General features: G+C 39.5%; 1 protein-coding gene across 1 annotated transcript; it reads right to left on the bottom strand.

Moving 5' to 3' along the window:
• Positions 1-8,760: 8,760 nt before the first annotated feature.
• On the bottom strand, positions 8,761-20,795 carry kcnj4 (potassium inwardly rectifying channel subfamily J member 4). The gene is made up of 3 exons (XM_005468429.4): positions 19,135-20,795; positions 14,784-14,915; positions 8,761-13,488 (listed from the first exon to the last, which is right to left on the bottom strand). Exons 2-3 carry the CDS (start codon positions 14,804-14,806, stop codon positions 11,862-11,864), a joined length of 1,650 nt encoding a protein of 549 aa, XP_005468486.1. The 5' UTR covers positions 14,807-14,915; positions 19,135-20,795; the 3' UTR covers positions 8,761-11,861.
• Between the last annotated feature and the right edge of the window lie 1,293 nt (positions 20,796-22,088).

The following is a 22,088-nucleotide window of genomic DNA, read 5'->3' on the forward strand; positions in this document are numbered from 1 at the left end:
TCATGCATCTTAACCAAATCAGTCAGTGAAAGCTCACTGGAAGTGCTTCGAACCATCACTGTGTAGTCCAGCGCTGGGAGAGGGCTGACCTGGGTTTTACTTCTTTTGTGTTTACAGGACATGAGTTGTTTTGATGATAGACAGAAAACCAGAGAAGAGGAAGAGGGCCGATGCTTCTTAAGAAGAGATATGGAAAAGAAGAAGGATAAAAAAAAAAGTCATTTTCCAATCATGAGTTTTTCTCGGAACATTGAATTAAGCAGCGTGAAAGGGTGGGGGCCTCGAGGGTCTGGGGGTGGCTGCTGCAAAGTTGCCTGAATGAAAGAGTCCGTTGTTTGATGCTGGGAGAGGGAGATGAAAGGGGAGAGGGAGATGGCGAGGTTGTCGAGCATCAGTCCCCTCTCCTATCGGCTTCTCACCCTGCAGCCCTCCCTCACTCTGCCCATGTGAGCTAGAGTTCAAACACAGGGCCCACAGCTGCTCATATATATATATATATATACACACACACACACACACACACACACACACACACATACATACACTGAAATACACATACTTGTCCACATGCATGTAAAAATACGCCTAACTTCAACATTTAGGTAGATGTGCAAATTACAACCCTTAGTTTGCTGTGTAAATGTAAATAAAAATAGAATGAAATTATCTTACAGATCATTTAAATCTGCTCAATATGTTTTTAAAAAAACATAGCTAGAAAAATATTGTAATTGCTAAAAAATAAAGAGAGAGAAACCAAGGCTGGACACATCTGGGTCAACTGAAAAAAAGATGTCTCTGATCGTACATCACTTCATTTGAAACAGACATGATCCTTTAGTGGAAATAACTGTAGAGGCTTAGGAACTTCATTCTTTGTTTAATCCACAAATGCAGATTAAAAATGATCCATGCAAAGAAAAAATCGGATCCATAAATGCTGGTGTTCTGACAAACCATCCTACTTTGGCAAAACGTCCTACCTTAAGTAGTTTATGCACATTTCTGCTGTCACAGAGTAATTCCAGCACAAATTTAAGTAGGTATGACGGTTTGCCACTTAACTTTGCCCATCAGAGTATGCTTGTAGCTCATATTCATAAAGCCAGGACAGTTTGCCACTTCATTTTACCCATCAGAGTATGTTTCTAGCCCAGATTAACAAAGGTAGGATGATTTGCCACTTCATTTTACCAGTTATAGTACACTTGTAGGTCACATTCACAAAGGTAGGATGGTTTGGCACTTAATTTCGTGTTGTGTGCATGCGTAGAAACAACAGGTTGGTTTGTCAGGTAGGATGAATTCCCAGAACACCAGCACCTTTTCTTGGCTGTAGCTGGTTTGTGATGGACTTAGCATTTCTTCATCGCTCACCTCTTTTCACTTCTGTGTTTTTACACCTCAATTTTATGAATGGTCTTTTATCCCATCTCTGTCCCTACAACTCACTCACAATTCCGTCACAGAGGATGGCAGCCTCTCCCTGAGCCTGGTTCTGCCAGAGATTTCTTCCTGTTAAAAGGGAGTTTTTTTCTTCCCACTGTTGCCAAGTGATTGCTCAGAGGGCGTCGTCTGACTGTTGGGGTTTCTTTCTGATATTGTAGGGTCTGTATCTTACAATATAAGGTGCCATGAGGTGCATCTTATTGCAAATTGGTGACATACAAATAAAACTGAATTGAACCCTGTCCTCACCAAACATATTTATTCATTGATTGTATTTTTTTCACAGTTTGCTAAAGTGAAGAGGGAGCTTACAAGCACACAAGCATTTGTGGCGTGCATTAGTGCATTAAGTCTGCATAAGTTTTGAAGGCACCTTTAATGCTGAAAAAATGTATGCAAGAAAAAACCCAATCCCAAACCTTATCCTATGTGTATTACAGCAGCATGGCTGCAAACTAAGGGCCGAGCTGCTAAAATGGCTTGTCTGTCGTCACCCACTGAAAAATATTTGTTGCATTATGAAGTGAAAAATACAACAAAGCTTTCCCTGATCTGCTGATGAGCTGAAAATTGGACATTAAGCAACAATGCGTAAAATGATTCACTTTCAAAACTGTAGCAGATGATCGCCTCAGTCCCCAAATGCCAACAGAGCGCTGTTAAAAGAGGAGATGATGCATCATGGGTAATCAAACCACTGCCTCAGCTTATTTTTAAATGCGTTGCTGGCATCAAATTCAAAATGTGCATATAAGAAAATAAACATCAAATTTGTCAGGTTTAAAATTTGAATGCTATTTTTGAAGAATCAGGAATAAAATGCACAAAATAGAATACACCATACAGCAGATATGAAGGATGTTATTGAACTAGTTATCATTTATTTTATTGTGCAATCTTGATTTGTTAACATTTTTTAAGCAAATGTTTTGTAGCTACAGTGTTACAAAAGTTGGTGAACTCAAATTGCAAATTCATTTTTGCAAATTAATTGTTTTTTAAATGTTCTTTTTCTTTATTTTCTTTAATGGCCACAGTCTTTCCTGCAAAGGTCACTCAAAAACTAAGATCAGTGCATGGTTTTAGTTCGTTTGGTTTGAAGGGTACACATGAAAAACTGGAACTATTGTGGAGAGCTGCACCAATAAGCTTATAAAGAGATAAAAAAAATAATAATGCTGAGCAGAACTGAGTCCACTCCTCCACAGAGGTGGCCCCACAGGAAAAATTAATTGACCTCTCCTTTAGATGAAGCTCCCTGTTTTTACGATGTTTCTGCAAATATCGCAGCACAGCAGTTAGCCTCAGTACTTGTCTCCTGGCTTGCGTAATGGACATTATTGAAGTTCAGCATCTGTAACTTCATTACTCACAGTATAAAGCATTCAGATGACAAACAACATCAAAGTAATGGTTCGAGTTATCAGGTCCAACAAAGTTGCCCTTGTTGTGTAAACAGTGAGTGACATTTCTTATTGATTCTGTCGCGCTTTTTCAATTTCTTCCGAATCATCTGACATAATGCTGTTTAACTGACATCAGCTCACTGTACACTGAAGACACACTCAACCCTGTGAATGCCACAGATATGAGGGATCTGTTGTGGAAATGGATTGTAGACAGTCATTTAAATGTAGCATTAAACAAAGTAAAGAGAACATTAAAATGCCCTGTTTCAACCAGCGAAAACTATTAATTTTGCATCCTAAAGTGAAGTTAGTAGTAGTGAGATTCAGTTTCTGAATTTGCCTCCCATGAGGAGTAAAAAAACCAACACAACAACAACACCAACAAAAAATAAGATAAAAAGATATTAAACTGAATTTAGTCCATTTCTTGCACTGATCCAGTACAGGGTTGCAGGAGCCTATCGTCCAGGAATTTATAGCAACTTTTAGAATCAGGTCCAAAAGTTTTTGGATAGGGATTTTTTGGGGGTGTTTTTTTGGTACTTCTGCCTCTGCATGCCTCCACGGTGGATTTTAAATCAAATATCAATGTCTGATTGAAGTGTAGACCTTTAACCTCAATAGGTCAAGCATTTTTATACACAGTCGCCCATTTTGAGTCCTCCAAGACTCAAAAGTAATTGGTCAAACTGACATAAATATAAGGATTGTGTTTAATAGGCCTGGAACGCGTGCATATCATGAAATGCTGTGTTACCGAAGCCACCTTCAGTTGGTGCTTGTTTGTGGCTCTCCCACCCTTCAGTTTTGTCTTTAATAACAGAACAGCATGCTCTACTGGCATTTAGTGGCTGAGATCAGGTGACTGACTCCACCAATGAAGAATATCCAATTTCTTTGCCTTGAGAAAAGCTTGGGGTGCTTTTGCAGCACACTTTGGGTCATTGTCCATTTGCACTGCGAAGAGCTGCCCGATCAGTTTTGCAGCATTTGAATCTGAGCAGAGAGTACAGCCCTGTTCACTTCACAGTTCATCTTGATGCTTCCGTCAGCGGCCACATCATCAATAAACCAATGGAGACCCTGTTCCATTGGCAGCCATGCATGCGCATGCCATAACTATCTCTGCTATGTTTGACAGATGATCAGATGACAGGTGACGCTATAGATCAGGGGTGGGCAACTCCAGGCCTCAAGTGCCGGTGTCCTGCAGGTTTTAGATGTGTCCTTGATCCAACACAGCTGATTTAAATGGTTAAATGATCTCCTCAGCATGTCTTGAAGTTCTCCAGAGGCCTGGTAATGAACTAATCATCTGATTCAGTTGTGTTGACACAGGGTGATATCTAAAACCTGCAGCACAGCGGCCCTTGAGGCCTGGAGTTCCCCACCCCTGCTATAGATCATGAACTGTTGGTCTCAATTAAACGTTTCATTTCCTTTCATTCTGGTGCGATTCAAACCCTTTATATTTCTATTCATTGAGGCGTTTCTTGATTGTAGACTTTGACAGTGTTACTCCTACCTCCCTAAGAGTGTTCTTGACATGGTTAGATGCTGTGAAGTTGTTTTTCTTAACCATCATCCTGCACTTCAGTTGTCTTCTATAGTCTTTCAGGCCTTTTGGTGTTGCTGAGCTGGTCAGAATGGTAAGAATGAGCTAAATTGTTGTGTTGGCCACTCCTTAAGTTGTTGCTATCTCTCTGATAGGTCTAGTTTGGTTTTTCGATCTAATGGTGACCTCCTTCATTTACATCGACATTTCTTTGGACCTCATGTTTAAAAATTTCAGTGACCCTAATGAAAGATCATAACTTGGAATCCAGAACTTTAAGCAGCGTAATTTGTCACTGAATAAAATGAGCGCCTGACCTGGTCATGACACTGTTTGTCAATCAATTATTCAGTTATGTTTGAGTCTCTGAAAATGTGGGAACATGTATAAAAATGACTGTCATTCTTAAACAGTTTAGGCGATACTTTTGTTAGACGTTTGCTAATAATTTATGATCCTGATATAAACAATTAGAGCTTCATTTACAAAATAAACATAATCTTGTCTTGAGTGTGACTTACAGGTAGCAATTGAGACTGGAAAGTGTTTACTAAAGTCATAAATCAAGTAAGAAGTAGGGACATCTTCTCATAGACTTCTATAGAATCAGACAGCTTTATGTAGCCACAGGTGTCGCCCACTTCTGGACATTAGAAAGAATGCAGATTCCACATTTTCGGACCATGAAGCTACGTCCATCATACATAATATTATTAAAATGCAAGCCTTACTGAAATGCTGAAATGACAAAATCCAATGGTTACGATTTTGATTGGATTTTCATGTGTTTAAAAGAAAAACTATATCTTGAAAATGTGTTTGTCATCCTCATTCTTGGAATTCTTACGCCAAAATAATTTGGGAATCTGCAGTCATACACCCATAATGCATAAAAAGAAATACAGAGGAGGCGCAGGCTAAACTTTTCAGAAGGAGTCGTCAAAGAAGGGCATGTCTGAAGATGAAATTTTCCGTGGGTAAATGTGAGGATAATGTCCTATACAGACTTTAAGAGAGGCTTAATGTTTGAATGATCGAGTGAAAGCGAATCGAATCCAAGCATGGCATAATCAGAAACAGCTGATAAGTAAAAAATAAATAAATAAAAAGGCCAAACAAGACACTGAGGGGAAAAAAGAAGAGGATTAGGAATAAAGAGAGAAAATGAAGAAGACGGACACAACAGGAAAGGAGCTTCAACCGGGGTCAGGCAGTGACTCTGAGATCAGTGGGGCTTGGTGCCTTGGGGAAAGATAGAAAACGGAGACAGAGAGGAGCTGGAAGAGTGTAAATCCCAGGAGAGAGATGGAAGAGACCAGAACATGATGGATACTCGCTGGCACACAGAGAAACACACATTTCCCATAATTAGCATGCTAAACGGCAGTTAAATGTCCCACACAAAGGCTTACTGTTGGGCCTCATTTGCTCACTCTGGAGACAATGCACAATGGGAGTCAGTGGGAGCCCCCAAATCACCCTAATAGCCGACGTGGCCCAGCACGGCTTCTCCTATTTTACCATTCCAACGATTGCGCTCATTCACTCACTCACTGACTCGCTAATGAAAAGCCGATAGCCTCGAGGCCCGAGGTTACTGAGCAGCTTGGCCCTTCATCCTCCTGTCCCTCTTTTCATCCCCCCGACAGAAATGCCTCTCCACTTCTCCTGAGGCTCAGAGGTCGCCTGTTTTTGCTGTCAGGATTCTTGTGCATGGGAAATGCTTTAGACTGACAGACAGAGACGGCATATAATTATGAAGTCGGCGATATCTGGACGGTGAGAAGACAGGAAACCTGAGAGAAATGATTTAATCAGAAACCCACAAAATGCATTTTGGATATTAGTATATTAATATCAGCTGTAAGATCTCACAATTCTTAATCTTGTAAGCAGCCCATCAGTATGACTCCTTTTATTACGCACCCATATTTGCAGAAATAACCTATGCACTCACTTATGCACTCATCAAATGTGTAACGTTATAGGAGGTCTGCTCTGTATTTAGACCTGAAAGACACTACACCCTGCTGAATTGCAAATCACTGGATCAGTTTTACACCATTAAGACTCCAAAACGTATATATTTATCTCTCTATGTGATTCTAAATTGGCCATAGTCAGTGTGTAGGCTGTAGTCCACCTCTCTCCCGTTGCCACCTGGGATAGGGCTCCAGGATCTTTGACCGTGACTTAAAATCAACTTCCATTGATTCATCGACCAAATGACATCAACATACCATTGTTTGTTTGTGTCATGTTGGATTTTCTGCATTTTTATATTATCAAAAGCAGTAATTTTGCATAGTTGGATAAGATTCATAGAGAGTTCGCATCTAGACACGCTTGACTAGAAGTGTAAAAGATCGCTGGTACTGCTCTCCATGCAGTTATTAGCAGCCAGTCAGTTTTTAAGCCCTTCCCTCTTTGCACACAATCTTTTCCATCAACCTTGAGTTAGAATGTCACCGATGCAAAAGGTCCAGTCAAGACAAATGTGTAGTACTTGTCCAGCAGAGGGCGCTGGCTTCCACTGCACAAGAAGTTCCAGTACCTGTGTTCATTTTGCAAACTTTCGTGGCTAAATTATCATGAAGTCATCAGATCTGGAAAGTTTGGAAGTCTCCGAGACTAGAATGTTTTAAAAAGTGTTATGTCTCCATCCTACAATGTTGTTTTGAATTGATCCGATTCCAAAATAGTTTTAAAACAATTTCAAAGCCTTTTAAATAGATTTGAGAAAACACAGCATATTTATGTTTCATATAAATATGACTGAATGACTGAATCTTAAGTGACTGAATATCTGCAGTTTAATCTTCATTTTGACAGCAGACATATGCCTTGCTTCCCAAATCAATCCTTATCCCCTCTTTCCTACATACAGGAATAGGTTGTTATTCCTGCACTATTATTATGTTATTTCCGCCACACAATTGAAATATGACAGATTAAAATGAATAAACAGTAAATACTTTTTTATATAAATGAAAATACTGTCTAAAAAAACTACTTTAAGCGTCATCAGTTGAGGTTGTTTCGCTGCTTCCTCTCATCTGTCTGTTACTTTTTTGTTCATCACAATTCATGATGATATAGTGTCCCAGGACATTGAACAGAGAACTTCAAATATAACCTTAGATCATCTCTTTTAGTCACTAAATACTGCAGATATGTTGAATTGTCAGAGTTCAGGATTGCACAAGTGTATCGATAATAGCTGAAGTCCACTTAGTGAAAGCCCTGCTTTTGTGCATTTCTGACACAGCTTTTTGGGATACTTAAGAGAACCCAGCTGTCACTAACTCCACCCGTGCTTTGCATACAGAAACAAAATGTGTGCTTTATATGTATAAATGATCCATTTTGGATAAAAAGTTGCCCTTAGGGGGCTTCAGTTGTCAATCTGTTCCTTTGATTCAAACAGATATGCATTTAAAGATAATGATCAGTCTGGTTTGACGTGTTTGCTTTCATTCTGAGTTTCTGCTGATATTCCTTTGATTCTCTTCTGTCTGTTCAAACCATCCATCTCAGAGGCAAACACAACAGACATGTGACTCCTTTTGAACATTTATCAGTCAGTAGGATTGTGCTTTGTAGCACTGAAAGCTAATCATGTGATATGTACCATGGCCTGTTGTGATTAGTGTCATTTGAAAATATAGCTGCTTTTGGGGGGGGTCAGATATCTTTAATGCAGCAGGAAATGCTGCCGTAAGTTTAAAGCGTGTACCTCTTAAATCAGCCAAACATAACTTGTGTCTTCTCAGCAGTGAAACCTTTAATGAGGTTCATAAAAGTTTTCTTGTTAATAAAAACCAATCCTATAAAAAGAACCTCACATTTCCAGGACATAAGTTTAAAAAAAGACCAAAACCCATCAAAATCCGAGTCACATTTTCCCTCTGTTTATCAAGTGATATGTTATAATGATGATGCCTTCAGCTTTCTGGCACCATTGTGGTGTCCCTTGTGAGATGCCACACCCAGGGCAATGCCCTCTAGTGCAAAAAGGCAGGCATTTGAAAAAACTGATCGCCTGCCATCACATCAAACTATCTGAGGCCAAAATTCTTGTTTTTCCAGTGATATTTTTTTTTTAATAGTTTTGTCTTTAAGAAAAACAAAATTATAAATTTATGTTGCAGTTCCTGAGCCAAGTTAAAAGCAGCAATACACTTCTCATGTGATGGAAATGGCTGCAGAGGCATCTAGTGGCTGCAGAGAGGAATGGCAAGCAGTGCAGAGGAGTTCAGTGCATACACTAGAAAGGAGTGTGTGTGTGTGTGTGTGTGTGTGTGTGTGTGTGTGTGTGTGTGTGAGTAGAGAACAGCATTACAGAGATAATTACAGAAATATTTATTTGCAACATCAAAAATTGTACAAGAAAGAATAAAGTGCTTTGTACCTCAGGGTTGTTGTTTTTTTTATCTTTTCAGCTTATTTCAGTCTGACAGTAGTTTGCTCAGTGCGTGTTTATCCCCAAGGAAGGAATGGAAAATCATTTGATTTCTACAAAGCAGGAAGACTTTATAGCAAAGGATACAAAACACTTACTTGTTAAGTTAACACCCATTCCTGTCAAGTATTACACAATCCAGAACTGACATTACATAAAGACTTTTACACACTGCCAGTCAAAACCTTTTGAAAAATGTGTTTTCACTTTTTTTTATTTAAAAAAAGCTTAAGAATTTTAGAGTAACTTAAAATTGTATTTTTTTTTGCCTATGTTCATGTCAAAACAATCTGTACACAAGTATAGAAATTTAACAACATTTTAATCCGAATCTGATGACATTTAAATATGGAGAACCAAAACCGACAATGTATGTGTCTCAATAAATAAATATGAAGTAAAATTTCAGAAAATACACGAACAACCACAAAAAAAAAAGTCAGAGTCGGAAGTCCAGAACTTGACCTGTTTATTGCATCTCGGTGGCTCACCTGCTTTTCGTCAGATCGATAACTAAATGAATATGCCATCAAATGTGCCAAATCAGGCACATTTGCATTTACATATGTTAATTTAAGTCATTATTCAAGCATTTATATTTTTGGCTGTTTTGGTCCTCCGTATTTTAAGGTGCCATTGTCAAATCAAACTCACACAATTGTAAAATTTGAATTTAAACATGTTAAATATGGATTTCATATGAATGTTTAAGAAAAGTATTACAGATAGTGATTTCAGTCTTATTTACAAGATGTACTCGGGCAACCAAAAACATTTACACCGAAACTTGCACTGTATCGTCAAAAAAAATCTTACAAATACGAATAAACATGACGATAAACGTGAAACTGATATGCTCAAAGTGTAAGTTATTTAAAAGTCAGTTATGTTTGTATTTTTTATCTTGTCATCCTGCAGTGATGAATGCATTAAACCATAGTAAGTATTTTACTTTGGCTGGCAGTGTATGTTTGTCAGTTGAGTTGCTTTACACATGCTTTATATAATCCTAGTTATCTGGATTGAGAATTTTGACAATAAAACATTGTGAAAACTCAAACTATTTACTGTTTGTTGCTCAGATGCACATCGTTTCTACATCCAGTCTCTCTCCCACACATTCACATTAATACAAAACAAACACGCCTGCTAGCAGTCAGCAAGAAATAATTAAATTCATAAAGTCTCAATAAACAAAACAAAACAATAAAATAAAATAAAAACCATCAGACTGAATATTGTAGTATCATTAGGTACAGTCTGATTACTGCATGTAAAAGCCACAGGGTAAATATATTATAAATATTTGTTCAGGCCTCAGTCTGAAACTAATTGATGGGAAATATTTGACAATACAATCAGTAAAATAAATAATGTTTATTTACAGGTATTTTAGTATTTTCCATGATAAACGTTTGTCATATATCATATCATTTGGCTCTCTCAGCATGCTTTCCCAGTAAATATTGGAAACTTACTTCTCATGTCATCTATCATACAATCATCATGTCGACTTTGTCTGAAACAATTCATAAGACATCAGTAATAATCCCCTCCACCCACATCCAAATACTTATTGCACTTCCTGAGACTGCACAAACAGCCTCCGTCCCTTTGTTTCCTGTTGTGCTTCCTACTATCATAGACACAAGTACTGTACACGGGCCACTGTTATCCAACTCCACACCTTTCTTTGGCGAACAGTAACAGAGCAAATGTGTTTTTAAGCCGATTCTCAGTATTGATTCTGTAATCACAGGCTGCAACCTCCACAAGAAACAAACCAAGAAAAAAATCCTCAGAAGGGAGCGATCAAGAAATCTGCACAGTAAAAAAAAAATCTGTAAAAATACAGTGAAATGTTCTGGTTTAAAATCAAAGAATTTTCAATATTAACTTTTTAAGGAGTTTTTTCCTTTATTTTTTAATCACACAATGAATTTACCAGTTACCAAATACGCAAACCTCCATTAAAAATGTAATGGCAGAAAATTACCAGGACATTTTCCCATTTTTTTTACACAATTTTTTATAGTGTACTCTGCTTTTTATTCATTATGCTAACTGGATAAAGTTATTTTAGTCTGTATACACTAATAAAAATTAAGCATTTTAACAAATCATCTTTAAGCTAAAAACTATGTTTTAAACATTAGATGTTAAATCCAGTGACATCCCTCTAAGTTTATCTTAAGGAAACTTTATCACATTCTTCAGAAAACATCTTCTGTTACACTTAGTGATTGCACTTAGAATTTTTTTTTTTTTTTGTTACTGCACAAAATCAAAAAGTTTATCAATAATGTATGCTAAATAACTTATTATAGGGCAGTTTTAGGAAATATATTTGAATGAATGTTTGTATAGAAGCTTCTCTCCTCTAAATTTCAACATTTGCAGCACAGGAATATTTTCCATTTCAATTTACATTTGTAAGTCAAAAAATTCTGACTTCTTTCAGCAGTAGAAACAAGCTTCAATACAAATGGAAATATAAAAGACAATGTGGGAAACTATTGTCAGCATGATGACCACGGAAATCCACGAACCGGCTTATCGAGCATAAAACTTGAAGAACTTCAGTTCTCTTCATAAAAAAGAGAATTCAAATCAGAGTTGCTATTTCTTTCATAAAATATATTGTTTATGTTCACATAGAAATTAAATTAAGATAAAGAACATTTTAATTATGCAAAATATACATTTCTTAGTCCAAGTTTGTGGGCTTTTCTGCCACTGTGCTTTGTCAAATCATAATAAAAGAGCCAAAATCCTGCCAGGAGCCAAAATAACCAGCCAGACCTTTTCTGTACAAAGAACCTTTGACAAAAGAAATTCCATCACAAAACTATTTAGGAAACATTTCTTACTTTTGAACCACTGAATGTGAATATAAAATAACACTGGAAAGGCAAAAGGGGTATGGGACATGCAGAAAACAGGTCCAGAAACAGGAGGAGCATGGAAGACCATACCCTCCCTCTTCTCACTGAATCTCTTGCTCGTTCTTATAGGTCACTGGATCAAGAGGAATTGCAGTCTGTAAGATATCAAACTCCATCTGGTTATTGTCCATGTCAAGAACACACATGACATTGTGACTGCCTGAAGTCACAGTCGAGTTGTCGTGGAACATATTTTGGAAGTCAACAGAAACTGAAGTCCTTCTTTCCTCTGCCCTCTCCTTCCCTACAATCTGAGAAGAGTCAAATATATCATCCTCTTCCTCCCCACAGCTCAATGCCACCTCGTTCTCATAGCAGAAGGCGCTAAGCGACATGGGGATCAAGTCTTTTGTGGCTCTGCATGCAGACGCAGGAGAAGCAGCAGAAGAAGCCCTGCTCGCAGCTTCATCCAGCTCTTTGGCGCTGAGATGGGGCGTTGACGGCACCTCGTATGTCTTGTGAAAGCGTGCGTAGTCTACCTTGTAGCGGTCGCGGTCCTCGTAGATCACAGGCTCAAACCTGTGACCCCAGAAGATCTCTCTGGAAAGGTAGGAGCTACGGAACTGGGTGGTCATGGCTGTGGCCTCCACCATTCCCTCCAGGATCACAACGACCTCAAAGTCATCTGCCTCCAGATCAGCTCGGCTCAAAGTATACAAGGGGCTATCTTTGTCTATCTCGTGGACTATAACCAGTGGAGATACTAGAAACAGCCTGTCTGTGCCCTCATCATAGCCCACATTGAGGTCCATCTGCTCTAAAGGGATGAATTCACCCTCAGCTGTGACATACGAACGTATGAGCTGGGCACGGACGTGAGCCTCCACAATGTGGCTCTTCCGCAGGTTCCCCACCCTCCACATGAGGCACAGCTTGCCATCACGCAGTGCAATGACAGCGTTTTTGGAGAACATGAGGGTCTGGTTCCTCTTCTTTGGCCGAGCCATCTTGGCCATAATGGTGCCAATCATGAAAGAGTCAATGATGCAGCCTACTATGGACTGTATCACCACTGTTATCACAGCAACAGGGCACTCCTCGGTAACACAGCGCCATCCGTAACCAATAGTAGTTTGGGTCTCCATGGAGAACAGGAGCGCCCCAATAAACCCCTGAACATGAAGTATGCAGGGCATCCTTTGTGCTTGCTCTCCAGTTGTATGTCCAGATGTGGCTCCGTGCAGACCTCCAGCTGCCAGTCCATCACCCTTCAGTGTAGGGTGCTCTTCAAAGTCCCCATGTGCCAGGGCAACAGTGTAAAAGATTAAACCAAAAAACAGCCAGGAGACAAGAAAGCTGGTGCAGAATACAGCCAACAGGTACCTCCAGCGGATGTCCACACAGGTGGTGAAGATGTCAGCTAGATAGCGCTGCCCCTTTTCTTCCATGTTGGTGAACACAACGTTACATTGTCCATTTTTCTTCACAAATCGGCTCCGTACTTGGTTGGAGCCCCTTGTCAAAACCTTTCCGTTGTAGTTGTTCATCACTCCTTGCTCCGTCGTGCTGGGCACGATAGCGGAGGTTCCTGACCTCCTCCTGTCTTCTCCTTCTGAGGTGCAGGCCAAGTGCAGTCTGAATCTGGGTGAACTGTGGCCGTTATGGAGTCCTAAGCTAGAGATCTTCTGCCTTTCTTCTTCTGGTAAAGTATCAGACACAATGCTGTACCTGTCAGGAAAGAAAGGGACTTGGATTAAAAATTGTATTTTTTTTTCTTTTATTCTTAGTTGACTGTGCAAAACTCTTTTCTTTATCTGTTGGTTCCAATTAGCTTTCTTCTATTTTTTGAAGGGGTGTTGAGAAATAGTTCTCTGGGTTTCTGAAGCTCGTTTCAAAGTTTGTCCTTAGACATTGGCTGCTTTTGTACTCATTCTCAGTCCAATCAAATTAGACAGTCAGCATCAAGTAATATTTACGACTCCAGTCATAAAACATAAACTATATACTGAACTCAGAGTTACAAATGATCTACTTAAATTGACCAAACTCCTCTTCACCTGAGTGTATCTCCTTTACATAGAGGATTACCTGCTAGGAAGGTGAGTTCAATATAGCTGCGTGAGAAGGATCGCTGTCATCACAGATTATAGGATTATATGCGACTCACTGTCAGTCAGACAAATCATTTTGGGATGGACATGCCTGTAGTGTGGTGGCACTTCATCATATGTAAATGAGTGTTCACACTCTCTATTAATCATTCATTGACCCACTGACACTTGAGAGCTCTGTTTGAGAGATGTTAAGTTTATGGCGACAATGACAAATCGATGTTATCTGTGTTGTTTTTCTTGGGTGGGGATGTAAGCGGTTGTGGTGCTGGGGGTAAACATCATGCTGATTCGCAAGACACAAAACTGTAAGACAAAATGAAATCCATAAGAACCGCCTTGGTACATTTAAGTCACAACAAGCAGTTAAAGAAGAAAGAAATTAGGTGTTGTGTGTTCAAAAAATAATGTGTCAGACTACTGATTTACACACAGAATGGGAAAAAATGAACATAGTACATAGTACAACAAGGCAACCTCCTTCTTCACTGTGCGAGACCTGCTGCAGCTACCTGAAGGCGAGAGCTCTTCGTGTGCAGCTGGTCAGGACAGTGTAGGACGGCCTTGGCCTTTTCTAAGGATCTGCTTACTGTAAATATCCCTGAGCTGGGCCTGACTCACCCTGCCAACCCAAATTAACAAGCCCATTCTCACCAGATGGTTGGAGACTTCTAAACCAACCAACGTTCAAATTAAAAAAGGAGAAAATTGTTTCAGTGAACACAACGGTCTTTGATCCTCTACAAATTAGTCAGGAAATAATGAGACTTCAAAGATAGATGCTCAAACAGAGCTGTGAACTGATACAGTGATAATGAGATGCTACAATTCCAGCAACACCAAGTAAAATGAGTTTAAACATGAATGGTCCACATCAGTAAATTCACATCAGGCTGATATTACTGGGCTCACCTGTTCGCTCTACTTGTTCCCATGGCACCAGTGATCACAGGTAGAGGGCCACAGTGGGAGGCCAAACTGTGTCCTACTCCCAAACATCTGGTCTCTTCACAGCAGGTGGTGTTCAGGCCACTGAAGAGACCCCTAGAAGAAGCATAAAATTCAACAGAAACTGTCATGTGATGGTTGTTGTCTTGCTTTTTTAAACCAACCTCATCACATTTAATATTTTGCATAATAGCAATGCACGAGTGGAAAATCTGAGGAATAGTAGACTATGCATTGTTTGGTTTTGTGAGTTAAAATGTGGTTCACATGAGGATGCATAAGTGTAACAGACAAAGCAAAAAGAAGTCATCTGAAGTTTTAAAGTCTTCTCACTGACAGAGACATCAATCACAGCCTGGCATCGCACACTGAAGAAAGTATATTTTGTTTAATGTAAGGAGAGTTTTCTTTCTTTTTAATTACAGAAAATTGACTGAAACTGAAAACCTGTGCCTTTTTTCCCCCAAGACATCCCAGGCTTGTTGTCATTTGCTTTGTTATCAAATGCTAATGCTGACAAAATGCACCTCTGCTTGTTTAAAATTTAAAAAAAATTGATTTTTTTTTCTTTTTTGTGAAAGTTGTAGCCCACTTGCAATCAAACGAAGGCGTCTATGGCCTATGAACTAAAATGAGTTTGACACATACTTTGGCAAGCTAGCAAAATTACATGTTACAAACCTGATTGCAGCCAGTGTGTTATATTATTACTGCGCCCGGACCAAGAGATCAAGGACAGTAGCATGAACTTACCTCCCACCCCTCCAAGACTCACATACTTTACTATGACACAGTTTATTTACATTTTGTGATCACCATCGTGCTTTTAATTTCTAGGAAGCTTTTCACACCTAATAAAATCCAGTTTGAGGAGTCATTTCAAAATTTTTGAACAATGTGTTTACTATTAAACTCTTTCTTTGTATCTATTTAGCACATCTGCAATGTCAGAGAGCTGTTTGTGACACTATTCATATCTTATGCATCTTTAATTGAAAATAAAAGTTCATGCAGTTATTTGTTTAAGACATATGGGGCCCGATCTAAAGGTGCAAGACTGTCTATATCTGTCTATAGTGTAGCTTATATTGATAATATAACACTATATCAGGCATCAAAATCAAATGCATGCGTTGAGCTGCTTATTTTTTATGGGAAAAACTGTTGTGGATTTCTAGTTCAAAATATTGTAAAGTAAGAGAATAAATGAGCAAAATGACACTGACTTTTCTTGAATTTTCAGGTGTCACATGAAACTGTATTTTTGTTTGTCTGTAAGACGGGGTCGGAGGCTTTAATCATTTCTCCTAATCAACCACAGAGTTCACAGGAAACCACATACACATAGAGAAATATCTGTAAGTGCTGATTGAAGGGATTCGATTTTTAATAAGTAGCGTGTGTCTGCCTCCACTCAGGCTAACTTCCAGCTAACAGCATGATTTTGCAGACCTCCTAGCTTGTGTCTGTTTCAGTGAGCCAGCAGTGTGTAAGCTCTAAGGTTTCCCTTTGAGTGCAAAAGGTTTCTAAGCTGTAATGAACAGGAGGGCTGACAGAGGCAGAGTGCAGGTACCAAAGTGTTGAAGCAGAGATGAGACACACACAATACAAACCAGTTAATGGTCACCACCTAAAACTGGGGACTTTTTTTCTGAAGTCAGTTTCCATAGGAACACATCTCCTCTGGCATTTAGGGGATGGAGGGAAGTGGAGAGAGTCACCAGCTGTGTGTGTGCGTGGAGGGGGGCAGTATACAGTATTAAGTGCTCTTATAAAATGACTCAGAGAGGGAGGGAGGGGTGGAATGAGAGAAAGGGTGCAAGGGCACGAACACAACAGCTATGCGTGACTTTAAATATGTTTAAATGGGCGCTAAGAGGTGACACTCAGTGCAGGCTTTTGATCTGCATCACTGAGTGAAAACACAAATGAGGACGAGAGGAGCCCTGCAGAGTTTGGATGTTTTACTTTCGCCTGCCTATTTCCCAAATAATTTCACACTGCACTGAGGGCAATAGAATTACACTGATCACAAAAATATGAATGATAACATTTCAAAAAGACATATTTTCTTGCATTTTACAATTTTTAGCATATGTCTGGAAAATAATCCAGATTAAAACTTTATAAGAAGGAACGGTGTGCATGAGGTGTGCAAATATAGGGGATGTTTATGGTTTCATCTCCTCACATGTGAGGATTTAGTTCTTTTTTTTGCCTTTTTTTTAAACATGCAAAATCAAACGTACCTTTTGAATTGAGATTTTTGGTCTAATTACTGTATTCAATTGTAGATTAAGGGTGCCATTATCTGACTAATTCATATTGAAGTAATTTTTGGTTGGAACCCTGCTGTAATTATGAATTGTACTTTGTATATACCACATTTTGCACATGCAAATGCAGTGCAATGCAGCTTCGCAACTTAGGGACTTTCTGGCTGTTAGACTCAGCAAAGATAAAAAAAATAAAAAAAAAAAGAGGTAAGTGAGCTGGGTGATAAGAAGGAAATTAGGATGCTCAAGTGTTCATTTCCCCGAAAGCTTTTGATAATGGCCCCTGATGAGATAAACGACATTGTCAGCCACTAAGAAAAGTAATATTTCCAGTGCGAATGCCAGAGTTTAAATATCAGATGTCAGACATGCTTTATATCAGATACAGCCTCAGATGAAGGAGTCATGCACAAGGATCTTGATCGCTGGTCATCATGTGTTGATTGTTGAAAACAGGAAAGTGGCTGTAGTGTCCTTAAAAGACTTTGTGAACAAATGCAAATGACATTGCATATAAATGTTTTCTGCAGAAGACAGAATTAGAAGTAAACTGAAAACTACTCAAATACAACAAACTAACCTTCAAACTCTGTATATACAGGAACTATTTTTCAATTGTTGCCTTAAACTATCATTTATTTTCACTGTCGTGGAATTTGATTATTCAGATTGTGATCAATAACTTTAATTATTTTATCAAAAAGACTGTTTTTATTTAGTCATTCCACTTCTCTTTGCTTCTCTTTCTTCTGTGAAAGCTAATCAATACATACCCTGGTTTCACCTCAGTACCTACAGAGCATCAGCAGAAGCCATGAAGAGAATTATTCCCACGCTATCTTCACATCCCAGACATCCTCCATCTTGGCTACAATTCAGATTTGTTTGGGTTTTTTTCCTATTTTGTCCTATTTTAATTTTTGCATAACATATTGTATTTTCTGGTTCACGATTCAGGTTTGTTATACAAACTGACCACATGATCATTTTGCAACACGTTGAGTTGAAAGTGATGACAAAGTTTTAAAAGCAGTAATGACACTGAGTCACAGTTCACATTTACCTTTATCCTGCCTAAGGATGGACGTCTCTTTATTCTCATGAGCAGATAGAGAAAGGTCACTATGGCGACTGCTCATCTGCAGCAGCTCAAGTCTATTGACCGTTTACAGTTAGTTGTCTGATATCTAAGTCATGTCTCTGAACAATGTAGTCAGTTTTTTTGGAATAAAATGTCTCACTACAGTTTATTCAATTTAACTGACCTAAAGGATTACCAGCGTTTATTAGCCTGACGAGACTAGGTCACAGTGATGTAATCGTGGATAATTAATCAATTTGTCCTTCATACAAACTAAGAAGTTTTATTTTATATTAAAGTCCCTGCGCACTGTTGTTCACATGTTTAGCATTTTCTGCACATGAAAATGTGTTTGCATCATTATGAAGATTGTGTCAGAGGATTCCTTCAACTTCTTCCATCTTTGTGAAGCCATCAGTGGATAATTTGTTCCCTTTTCCTTCACTTTACTCTGCAGAGGTGGAAGATACAATGATGCTGTTCCTCTCCTTTTTCTGAAGGCTCCAGAAACAATGATTCCCTTCTGATGAGATTGCATAAAAACATAAGACAGGTGCGTAAGAAGATCAACAGGTGGACAACATCACTGTCTTCGGGCATATTTATACCTGATGATTCATGATATGTCTTCATGTGATGCATTTAAGCTTCACCAGGGTTGTAGAGATTTGTGTGTGAATGACTAGTGTGACCTAACCCTACACAGCAGTTTCCATGATGCCCGAGCTTTGAGTACGTCTGACGCAGTGCTTATTCTGGCCTGATCTCTGCGAAACAGTGCGCCGTCCACATGCAAAACTAAAAGCTGCTCGTCATGTCTGTCATCAGAGGTTACCAAAGTTCTATAATACAAGCAAAGTTATCACATAAATGTATTCAAACTTCGGTTTATCAAACTGTTTCTGAGCAAATCTTTCTGATATTTAAATATTGACATTTGAGCATGAGTTACTCTCACCTTGCAAATGATCAGCTGTTTCCTTTCTTTTGCTTGTACTTTTAGTTCGCTCTCACTCTGCAGGGCAAAGCTCCAACGTCCTTAAGTTCATGAGGTGTGTGACCACTTCTTTAATTCTTCCTTTCTTTGAATAGTTTCCTCTAGTTACTCCTTCATCGCTTATTCATCGTTTCATCCTCGCCGTGTCTCTCCTTTAATCCTTTGCTGTCCTCCGCTGCCTCCTTCGCCGATGGTAATCCTGTCTGTGCGCACTCTCCTCTGCTACTGTACTCATACACCACGGCCTGAAAACGCTGTGTCAATCTCCCCTCTGCTGTGCATGGGGGAGGGAGGGGGAGGTGGATGAAGAGGAGAGGAGAGGAGAGGAGAGGAGAGGAGAGGAGAGGAGAGGAGAGGAGAGGAGAGGAGAGGAGAGGAGAGAAAAAAGCAGAAGAAAGTAAGAGAGGAAGGAGAGGAAACGACACTAAATGGATATCCACTTGGTGTGCTCTCAGCTTGTGTAGGTGTTGAATAATGCCTGATGTGCCCATGTAAGCAAGCAGGAACTCATTTGAGTCATGATTTCTGAAGTAACTCTATTCAAGGAACAAAAATGGCAACAGGTGGGAGACAGAAATATGGGGTCTTGGAGATGGAGCAAGTTGGCAACACAGTTTAAAACTGTGCATCACCCTGATGATTACAGGGCTGTTGCCACAAATTGCACTTTAACAGTAAATGGTTTACATTTACTCCCGAACAGCTGTGCTACAGATGTTTTCCAGCTTGTTGTTAACACCTGACAAAGGTTATAACAACACTGAGGTACGAAAGGCAGAGAACACTGGATTTAAGCTTTGAAACTTTGTCCATGTCCCTTTGTTAAGTTTAACTTTAACTGTGATAAAGCAGCAGGCTTCCTCTCACATACTGTGGTCATCCCAGAAGGAGTGCAAAGTGTTGTAAGTGTTGTTTGACCTGAATCTGAGCAGAATGTGTGATTAATCCCAGTAATTGTTATTAAAAATTCTCATTTTTCAATCAAAATTATAATAATAATCATATTTTACTGAAAATCTTTAATTTGATATTCCTGAACTTTCAACTTAATGATGCAGTATGACTGAGCATATGGTGTGTTCAGTATTGGATTATTATTTCAAAGTAACAATGAGCAACGAGTGAATACAGATACATCTATAAATTTTGTAGCTTTGCCTCTGTACACTATCACAGTGGTTACAGATCAAATAGTCAATGCAGACTTTCAGCTTTAATTCAAAGGGTTTAACAAAACGACTGCATTAACTGATTACTAATTATCGCTGTATCTTAGCTGTTCCTGGGACTGCGCTCTTCTGGACAGAGATCTTGGATGTTGTTCCTGGGATCTGCTGGAGCCACTCGCCTAGCTTGGGGGTCACTGCGCCGAGTGCTCCGATTACCACGGGGACCACTGTTGCATTTACCCTCGACATCTTCTTAAACTCTTCTCTGAGCCCTTGGTACTTCTCCAGCTTCTTGTGTTCCTTCTTCCTGATGTTGCTGTCATTCAGTATCACCACATTTATCACTACAACCATCTTCCTCTGTTTGTCTACCACCACTATGTCTGATTGGTTAGCCACCACCATTGTGTCTGTCTGTATGTCCACCCTTGGGGGCATCTCCCATTTTGACCTCGGGACTTCCAGGCCGTACTCGACACAGATGTTCCTGTACACTATGTCAGCCATTGGTTATGGCGTTCCATGTATGCCCTGCCTGCTAGCATCTTGCACCCTGCTTTATGTGCTGGATTGTCTCAGGGGCATCTTTACACAGCCTGCACCTGGGGTCTTGCCTGGTGTGATAGACCCCAGCCTGTATGGATCTTGTGCTCAGAGCTTGTTCCTGTGCTTCCATGATTAGTGCCTCTGTGCTGTCTTTCAGTCCAGCTTTGTCCAGCCACTGGTTGGATTTCTGGATGTCAGCCACTTACTCGATCTGCCGGTGATACATACCATGCAGGGCCCTGTCCTTCCATGATGGTTCCTCCTCTTCCTCCCTTTTCTTGGGTTTCTGCTGCTTGAAGTATTCCGTGCGCACACAGTCAGTCGTGTCCATCTTCCTGATGTATTCGTGGATGTTCGATGTCTCATCCTGGACTGTGGTTCTAACAGTCACTAGTCCCTGGCCTCCTTCCTTCTGCTTAGTGTACAGCCTCAGGGTGCTGGACTATAAACCATCCATGCATGTTCAGGAGCTTCCTTGGCTCCTGATAGCGATAGTGGCTTCTATCTCCTCCTTTGGCCAACTTATCATCCCTGCAGGGTACCTGATCACGGGCAGAGTGTAGGTGTTGATTGCCCGGATCTTGTTCTTTCCATTCAGCTGACTCCTCAGGACTTGCCTTATCCTCTTCAGATACTTGGTAGTTGCAGCTTTCCTAGGGGCCTCTTCTTGGTTCACATTTCCCTTTAACAGCACGATCACTTTGTTTGCCCACCACTGTGGCCCAGACAGGAACAATTTAAAATCAGATTTCTATTCACATTTCTACAAATATTAATGATCCTCCAAAAATAAATCCGACTTTCTGAAATGTTATGATTTTTTATAACCTGAACTTCAGTTGTTTTGTTTTTTTCTGCTTCTCAGTGAAATTCTCGATGTCTACTCAGCGGAGTGACTCCTAATTTTCTTCAGACGTTCATGATTTCGAAACAGTGAATCATGATGAATTACAGTCATTATGATTCACTGACTGGACACCATAAATGTCTGCACAAAATTACATTCTTCCTTTTCTCTAGCATGATAATAGGCTGACATTTATGTTTTTGAGTCGAAAGTCCTAATATTGAACCGATTGTCATGAAATTACAGACAACTACAGGATACTCTGGGATACTTTTGTTTGTGACTAAACCTGTAAAACCACTGTTGCTGAGTTTCCAAAAATGAAAATGGAAACTAGTGTAGTTTCTATCTGA

This window comes from Oreochromis niloticus, linkage group LG4 (assembly GCF_001858045.2).
Source record: "Oreochromis niloticus isolate F11D_XX linkage group LG4, O_niloticus_UMD_NMBU, whole genome shotgun sequence".
Classification (NCBI taxonomy): Eukaryota; Metazoa; Chordata; class Actinopteri; order Cichliformes; family Cichlidae; genus Oreochromis; species Oreochromis niloticus.